Below are 9,357 nucleotides of genomic sequence, written 5' to 3' on the forward strand. Positions count from 1 at the left end.
ATTTTGCATGTTTTTGGTTTTAGGTACAAGAGATGAAGTTTTAGAAAAAATTGAGGGAAAACGAAGCAAAACGGGGTCAAATGGAGCAAAAGAGTATAAAGTGAAGTGGCGCCTAGGCGCCAGACCCTGTACATGAAAACAGAGTGCCCGGAGCCATGGCACCAGGATCTGGCACGTAGGTGCCAGGCAGTGATTTCGAGCTTCTAGAAGATTGACGCTTAAGCGCCCAGAGTGGCGCCTAAGCCCCCAGACTGGAGCCTAGCGCTTAGGCGTCAGTCTGGGCGCTTAGGCGCCAGAATCAATTTTTTTAAGGGGTTTCTGAAGTGACTATACTGGATTTCAAGGGTTATCATAAGAGGGTGTCTCTTCCTGCAAGGGGAGTTTTTTTTTTTATGTGTTGGGTTGTTGTTTGTGGGGGTCTTGTGTGTTGTTAAAGGAGATTAGTGTGTGTGGTTTGTGTCTCTTCTTGGTGTGTGTGATTGGAAGGAGAGTTAGAGAATGCTTCAAAGGAGCTTCAAAAGATTTGCTTGGGGAGGAATTTGAGATAAGTATTTTGTATTTTTGTTTGAGTTGTGTTAAGCATTATTGTGTAAACCTGCTTTTAAATATCAATCCATGTATTGTTGTAATTTCCCCATGAAATCTGAGTAGTTTTCTTTATTTTTCTCCTTATAATGAGAAATAATCATGTGTAGAATTAGAATTGTTTAGAATTGCCTTTAATTAATTATGATGGTATAGTACTTCATGTTTTATTTACTCATGCAATTTGGCCCATTCATAAGTTAAAGCATATTGTGAAAATGTAATGACCTGAGAGAGCTATGATTTTTCTCAATTAGTGATTACCACACTAACCTTTAGAATGAAGAAAAAGTAAACTTGGGGTGAGTGCAAATAGATAGAAAAATAAGATTTGACGGGTGTAAATTGATAATTCTAGGGTGACAAGCTAGAACCTTCCAATTTGATCTAGGGTTTGGAACTTAAGGCTAGGTTAGCTCCAACTGGGAGCTTACGTGAGTAATTTAGGGTGACAGGGTAAAACCTACCCAGCATAATCAAAGATTTAGGAACTTAACTCTATATTAGCAGTATTCTTTATGCACTCGGAAGAAGGTAATGAATAAATATGCTCCTATTTATCACAAAACTATATTTAAATATATAAACATTCGATTCTTACAATGATTTTAATCTCATTGCACTGAGAAGAATTTTTCAAACAATTTGAATTGTTCTAAATAAATTTAGTTTAGAAACATTTAGCCTTTTTCTTTAAGTTTAAAAATAGAATTTGTAAGTATTAGTTACTTCTTGATATGATTTCAACCTTAATTCCTAGATAAGTTACCTACAATTTAAGTAAAGTTTTACTAAGTCGATAAAAAGAGTTTTTCTTTCCCCGTGGGATTGATACCTGGGGACTAAATAAATATCATATATTACTTGAAACAATACGTGCACTTGCGTAGTATCCCTAGTGAGTAAAATTGAATTGTGGAGAAAAACAAGAATTATTTGTTAATTGAAATTGAAGTAATTACACACTAAGCACGCATATACCGCATAGGGGATCAGAGTTCAGGGTAACAACTTGCTCTGTTGGGTGTTTTGTTGTTCCACAACATATATTAGAACTCTACAACACGCATTAACCCTATAAGAGATTTCACCACAAGGAGCAGGTGGTGGCCAATGATGGTCGATGACGATCGACGAGTGATGGTTGGTTGTGGTTGGTGGCTGCAAGAGCGACCTTCAGTGAAGAATGCGAGTGTTCCACTTTTTCTCCTCTATGCTACTACTGTCCTTATCTGGCTCAGGGTTTCAATCCCTCCTCAAGGAGGGGGTAGATCTCTATTTATGGAGTATTGATTACAAATAAGAAAGGAATTTGGACTATTCCATTGGATGGCTCCGAGAAATTCTCATAATTGGATGGTGTTTAGCGGACACTTTAAAGTCGTAATTGTGTCAAACTTGAATGATCTTAGGCTCGTTGGAGTTGTCTTGTTGAGACACTCAATTTGACTATAAACTTGTCATATTTGGAATCAAATTGAACTTCCTATTATGCATCAGAAGCTTTCAAAATGGCTTATTGACTTGATCTAGCCTTAATTTGACTCAGACTGTAATAATTTTGATATCATTTTGTTTGTCTCATTGAATCAATTAGTTTGACTGTAAGTTTGTTGAAATCGGAGTTTGGGATGATTCTTAATTGAAGCTTAAACTATTTTTGCTCAAAAAGCCTCAAGGTTCGTGCAACGCATCGCGATTCATGCCAAATGGAAATTTGTTGATGGCGTATCAACAATGAAAACAAGTGACTCTAAAGTTGCCAAAAAAAAAAAAGCATCCTAGACATGCTTTTGCAGGGTACAGAACGATAAATGCAGTTTAGAATTTGTGATGCTTAAGCAAGAGATGATAAGGTGAGATAGCGAATCAAGGTAAACACCATAGCTTAAAAATGGTAAAATATGAATATTAATAATGCAGGTAGTAAATTTCCTTTCTAAAAATGTATGCTCGAATAAATCATTTAATATCCATATCACTTTAAATATCTCATAGAGATTTAATTTATGGGAAGAGGAAAAATCTGTGATCATGACATTAATTCCCCAATCTATGTCAAACTCCATCGGTTAAATAGCCCTATAAAGAGGTCCTTTGGATTCCATGCCAAAAAGTAGTCATTCAATGTAAAGATAAAGAGGGTTCAGCTGTTATAGGTCTGGAAATTGTAGTAAGTTTTGGCACTTCAGCAATATTTTGGGTACTGGAACAAATCAAGAAAAATCACGAGTGGTCAGACTTCTGTTTTCTGATGACAAGGAAAATGATAGCTCTCTCTTGCAGCATTGGCGCCAAGTTAAGAGAAGGATCTTTGAGGCCACAACAATGGGGTGCACCTTTCCTGGAATCATTTACAACAGAAGTAGATATTCTCCTTCATCTTTGAAAAAGAAAAGTTACAGGAGCAAACAAGTGGTATTCCTCAACAACTTTTGATTGTAACAATCTGATAGCACAATCTTTATCCCCCAAATCTGAATTAAGTGTAATCTCTCAAATCAAGTATCTTGAATGGCATGTCCTATAAGTGTTCCACAAACTATAGGTAGAGGAAAAAGGTTGTATACACTCTTTAGCATCTCCAACACATAATGGAGTATGTTTTAGTTCATTTACACTTCTCGAACCAAAAAACTTTTAGAAATATGCTTGCCTATTTAATTCGAACACAAATTAAGAGTAAGACTTCAAATGTTTAGCAAAAAAGCAAAGTTTGAAGTGTACCACAAATCATTTAAAGCTATTAATTTAAAAGAATAAACAAAAAAGCAGATAATTAGATGCCACAGAATGAGACTTAACTGAGATATAATATAAAAAGCCACCAAGCAGAAAAAGTTCATAGAATCCTGAAATTACCTTTAGCATACGGAGCACATGAGCAACACTTAGCTTGATTAATCTCTGCTTAATTTCTTTGCAATACATTAGTCCAATGGCCTCAACATATATCTCCACATCTTCACAGTCTCCAATTTCAATGCAGATCACAGGAGACTGCTTAGCAAGCTTCTCTGCAAAGAAACTACTATGTTCCGAGAGAATGTTCCTGTGAACATTCATCCTCACAGCAATATTTTCTTTACCATACAAAATAACCTTTAAATCACATGTATCAGGCTTACCAAACCCAACAGATATTTTTCTTGGCGGATTCACAGAATTTGCCTTTGCTACTTCCTCAGGGGTCATTGCAGAATTTATACAAGAGCTGTCTGATGATAGACATTTCTGGTCTTCAGAAGATACCAGAGATTTTAACTGGTGAGCAAGTTGTCTCTTCTCTCCTGGTGGATTTGTGGATTTCTGACCATTAATCTTTCTTGGCGGTGAACTCTTCTGCTTGTTCTGGTTGCTTTGATGTCTAATAGTTCTCTGAAACAAAACAGGCGCAGGGCAACACCAGAATCCTTCTGGAGTCACAGCAATGGGGACATTTCTGATCTTAGTTTGGCCGGGTTCAAGGCTTCTAACACGAAAATCTGCCATTCCATAGATTTATTTTGCATTCAAGACAAGCACTCCCAGGAAGACGCGCTGCTCATGGTGGCAACTTAAAGCTGCAATGAATTATAAAAAAAATCAAAATCTAGCAAACCGCAGCGAACTCAACGCAGAAGGCATGCCAATTAAAAATTAAAATAAAAGCAAAGGAAAATTTTAAGCAGAAGAAAGCCCAATTATGCACTGAAGACATGGCACCAAACAAAGTCCACGAAGTACATTAATCAATCAGATCGAAGAAAAACGTACAGTTGAGCATCTTTTTGTCAAAATAATTCAGGACATAAACAGTTCAACTTGCCACTGAAAGGTAGAAGCTAGGAATGAAGGCTTCCATCATTGAAATTCATAAAGAAAATCACATAAAAATGAATGAAAAAAAGTCGAACTTCGTGAGCAAAAACTTGTAATGCTAAATGGATTAACCAACAAAAAAAAAACATCGAAAGCACAAACACAGGTTCACAAACAACAAACTGCAAGAATTAGGAAAATACATTCGAACATTGGTACCAAAAATCATCAAAACCGAGACCAGTGTACCAAACAGAAAGATGAACAACCTCAGCTACCATCTTGAAGGTCCTTGCTGCTATTGTTGAACTTATTACCCTATTTCAACACATTTCCCTCTTCTGTGTTTGGTTTCTAATGATGGAATCGAGCTCCAATGCCAAGCATGGAGGAAACCAGAGATCGAAGGTATTGCAGACGGCAATGATGTACAATGCGATTCATAACCATCTAATTTAAACGGGGAAAAGCAGAAATCAAAAGAGTGAAGGGGGAATCCCACGGCAGGCGCGACTTCCTTTTGCTTTATCAGATGGGGATGTCTCTGCTTTTTCCATCCGACATATTCGAAGCCATCATCTCTGAGTCCTTCTCTTTCTCTCCCTAGAATCTGTCAGCTTGCTTACCCCAATTTTCTTCTTCTTAAGCCCGGTGAACTCAAGACGGGAAGTTCCTCACGCTTGCCTACATTCACAAGTTGGTTTCACAAAAGCCGAGCCAACGAAGACAGGGATTAGACATCGTAATTTTTGGAAGTTTCAATTCAACACATTTTTCAAAAAAAAATAAGGAAAAAAAATTTTGGGATGCGGACTGATTAGATATTTTAATTTAATGAATATTTAAATAAATTTCTCACAAAAGATAATAATTAATATCGGAAGCAATGGCCGTTTTCTTTTAAATTAGACTAAACATGGTGGAAACCAAAAGAAAATTTTACCTTTACTTTTTTTAGTAACATTTTCTTTTCACGAAAGAAAATGAGCTTTTATTTTTTACGAGTAATAAATTAATATTATAAAAAAATATTAAAATAGGTTGGCTCACATAAGACTACCAAAAAAAACTCAAAAGTTTGTAAATAGTTCATATTCAACTCTTTAAATAGCCCGTATTCTATTTATTTGTTAAGTGATGCCAATATGAACAATTTCTTTGAGCTCGATTTATAATTAATTCTGAAACATCATTCAACAAATGAGCAATTAGCACGAATCTCAGGACATTCAAACTACAATTAAAAATCTCAAGAACTTCAATTTCAGTAAACTTATGGTCAAACTAACTAGCTTGGTGAGATGCACCCAACGACAGCAAAATTGGTTCAATCAAAGTCAAATCAAGCCTAAATCAAACTGTTAAACCACTCCGGGAGGCTTTCAGTGCATATTTGAATGATCAAACCGATTTCAAATATGATAAGCATATAGCTAAATTGAGTGTCTCTGTAAGACTAATCCAACAAGCCCAAGATCAATCAGCTTTGACATCATTAAGACACTCAATTATTCTCCAATTGTTCTCTGATTAAAGGAATCTCTCTAGGCCCTTTTGATGCAGTGATTTGAATTCCTTCCTAATATGTAACTAAGACTCTCTAAGCCTCTATAAATAGTGCTCTACCCTCCTCTTGAGAGGGTCCAGCACCTGAGCCTTAAAATGGGCCACGAGAAATAGCAGTTACAGAACAATGTCATTTGATGATCCAATCAACTTTTTTCATTCTTATAGTGGTCAACAATTGTCGACCACCATTAGTCACCACTTGATCCTTACTATGGAATCCCTTGTAAAGTCACAATGTGCATTGTGGAATCCCAATATACATTGTTGAACAATAAAACATCCGACAGAGCAATATGTCATTTAGTGTGTCATGCAACCACGCACTCCAAAGAAGGTGTAACAATGCACCTCGAATATGTTGCAACGATACATGGAGCTGCAACTAAAAATATGGAAAATCAATTGGGATGTATTGCTACTGCACTTAGCAATAGACCTCCAAGAATGTTGTCAACTAATGTTGAAGTAAATCCTAAAGATCAGAACGAAGAACAAATTAAGGCTATTCAACTGAAAAGTGAAAAAGAATTGGAAACCAGAGTTCAAAAAAAAGAGAAAGTTGAAGTTGCAAAAGATGAGGTGGAATCTGGTGAAGATTTTCATTTTGAGTCTGAATGTCTTATTAAACCAATGAAAATCAATGTAGAAAGACCACCACCTCCATTTTCTCAAAGACTAAAGCAGAAAATAGAGATAACCAATTTTCAAAATAAGTTAGGGATATTAAGGAAATTGACAATGAACTTTCCATTTGTTGAAGCTTTGGAACAAATTCCAAGCTATGTGAGGTTCATGAAGGATAAACTTATTAAGATAACAAAGTTTGTAAATAATGAGACTGTTGCACTCAGTGAGGAGTTTAACATTATAATTCAGAAAAAGCTTCCTGAAAAACTTAATGATCCTGGTAGTTTTATTATTACTTGTGCTATTGGCGAAAGATTTATTTGGAAAAGCTTTATGTGATTTAGGAGCAAGTATTAATCTTATGCCCTTATCAATTTTTAGAAGGTTGGATTTAGGAGATATTTCACTTACAACTATAACCCTTTAGTCAGTTGATCGTTCGATTACCTACCTTGAAGGAGTTTTAGAAGATGTTTTAGTAAAAGTTGATAAATGTATTTTTCCTATGAATTTTTTTGTATTAGATATGGAGGAAGATAAGAAAATTCCTATCATTTTAAAAAGACTAATCCTTGCCACTGGAAGAGCCTTGATAGATGTGTAGAAATGAGAACTAACTATGAGAGTTAGTAATCAAGAGGTTACATTTAATATTACAAAATCATTGAGATACCCTACAAAATAGCAAGAGATTGAATGCTTCAGAATTGATATTAACGAATGTTTAAGTCATAAATATTTCACAAAGACATTTGAAAAGAAATTTGAGAAAGAATATTTGAAATATGAAGATGAGGATAAAATTCAAGTTGAATCTACGGAAGTGAGCAATAAAGAATTGGTCTATGTTCAAGAAAAGTGTGAATTATAAAATATTTGAAATGTTAGATCCTACAGATAATAACAAAAATTTGATTTCATCTGTTGAGAAACCTTCTGAACTAGAAATGAAAACACTTCTTACAGATTTAAAGTATGCATTCTTAGAAGATTTATCCACATTACCTGTTATTGTATCCTCAGAATTAACTGATATGCAAGAACAACAAATATTGGAAACTTTAAGAAGATATAAGAAAGTCATTGGATGGATATTATTTGATATTAAAGGAATCAGTCCTTCAATTTGTATGCATAGAATTTTATTGGAAGATCATCATGAACCAAAAGCTGGTCCTCAAAGGAGATTGAATCATATGATGAAAGAAGTTGTCAAGAAAGAGATTTTAAAATGGTTAGATGTTGGAATAATATATCCTATTTCAGGTAGTGTTTGGGTAAGTTCAATTCACCGTGTTTCAAGGAAAGGAGTTGTGAAAAAGGAGAATAATAAATTAATATCAACATGACAAGTCATTGGATGGTTGATCAACAAAGATTTGATCAACTAAGATTATAGAAAAATAAATTCTGCCACCAGGAAGGATCATTTTCTTTTACCTTTTTGGGGCCAAATGATGGATAGATTGGCTTGGCACAAATATTTTGTTCTCTAGATGGATATGTCAGTTATCATCAAATACCTATTGCTCTAGAGGATCAAGAGAAAAAAAACATTGACTAGTACTTATGGAACTTTTTCTTTTTGACGAATACCTTTTGGATTTACAACATTTCAACGAAGTATGATGTCAATTTTCAGTGATTTGATTGAAATTGGGATTGAATTTTTTATGAATTATTTTTCTGTATTTGGAACTTCATTTGAAATATGTATAAATCATTTAGAGAAAGTTCTAGAACGACGTGAAAAGACAAATCTCGTATTAAACTGGGAAAAATATTAATTTATGGTTGCAGGAGGAATTGTACTTGGGCATAAAAATTCATAAAATGGCATGAAAGTAGATCCTACAAAAATACAGGTTATATCTAACCTACCTCCACTTACGACTGTAAGAGGAGTTATAAGCTTTTTAGGACATACTAGATTTTACAAGTGATATATTAAAGATTTTTAAAAAATTACTAAGCCTTTATGCTAACTTCTTGAAAAGGATACAAAACTTGACTTCAACCAAGAGTGTCTTAAAGCTTTTGAAACTTTAAAGGAAAAATTGATCACTTCTCCAATAATTATTTCACCAGATTGAAAGAAACCATTTGAATTAATGTGTGATGCAAGTGATTATGCAAATGGAGTTGTTTTAGGGTAGAGATATGACAAAATTTTTAAAGTTATATATTACCATAGTAAGACTCTTAATGATGCTCAAATTAATTACACTACTACTAAAAGAGAGTTATTAGCCACTGTTTATGCATTTGATAAGTTTAGGTTTAGGTTATATCTAATTGGAGTTAAATGTGTTGTGCATACTGACCAGTCAACTATTAAATATCTAATGCAAAAGAAGGATGTGAAACTAATATTAATTACATGGGTACTTATGATGCAAGAGTTTGATTTTGTAATAGTCGATAGGAAAGGGACTGATAATAAATTTTCTGATCATCTACCTAGGTTGGGATAGGAATAAACACTTGATTTGGAAAAAAAATTAATGAAACTTTTCCTGATGAACAACTTTATTTTGTAAAAGGATAAGAAATATCATGGTATGCTGATATTGTGAATGATATTGTTAGTTGTATTTTATCATATGAACTGACAAGACAATAGTTAGTTGTATTTTATCATATGAACTGACAAGACAACAGTAAAAGAAATTCATTCATGATGCAAAATCTTATTTTAGGGATGACCCATATTTGTACAAACAATGCAAATATTTAGTGTTGAGACGATGTGTGCCTTATAAAGAAATTTAGGAA

General features: G+C 34.2%; 1 protein-coding gene across 3 annotated transcripts in view; it reads right to left on the minus strand.

Moving 5' to 3' along the window:
- LOC110026731 (BTB/POZ domain-containing protein At3g50780) overlaps positions 1 to 5,132 on the minus strand; it is a 45,426-nt gene extending 40,294 nt beyond the window's left edge. Inside the window, exons 1-2 of one of the 3 annotated variants that reach the window (XM_020727813.1) lie at positions 4,656 to 5,132; positions 3,448 to 4,148 (exon numbers count right to left, since the gene is read on the minus strand). In XM_020727813.1, the coding sequence (XP_020583472.1) occupies positions 3,448 to 4,077 (630 nt within the window). In that variant the 5' untranslated portion in view covers positions 4,078 to 4,148; positions 4,656 to 5,132. Of the gene's footprint in view, positions 1 to 3,447; positions 4,149 to 4,589; positions 4,615 to 4,635 lie in introns of those variants that run through there. The other 2 variants (XM_020727814.1, XM_020727815.1) reach the window with 2 other exon arrangements.
- Between the last annotated feature and the right edge of the window lie 4,225 nt (positions 5,133 to 9,357).

The sequence above is a fragment of the Phalaenopsis equestris genome, unplaced genomic scaffold (genome assembly GCF_001263595.1).
Source record: "Phalaenopsis equestris unplaced genomic scaffold, ASM126359v1 Scaffold000399, whole genome shotgun sequence".
NCBI lineage: Eukaryota > Viridiplantae > Streptophyta > Magnoliopsida > Asparagales > Orchidaceae > Phalaenopsis > Phalaenopsis equestris.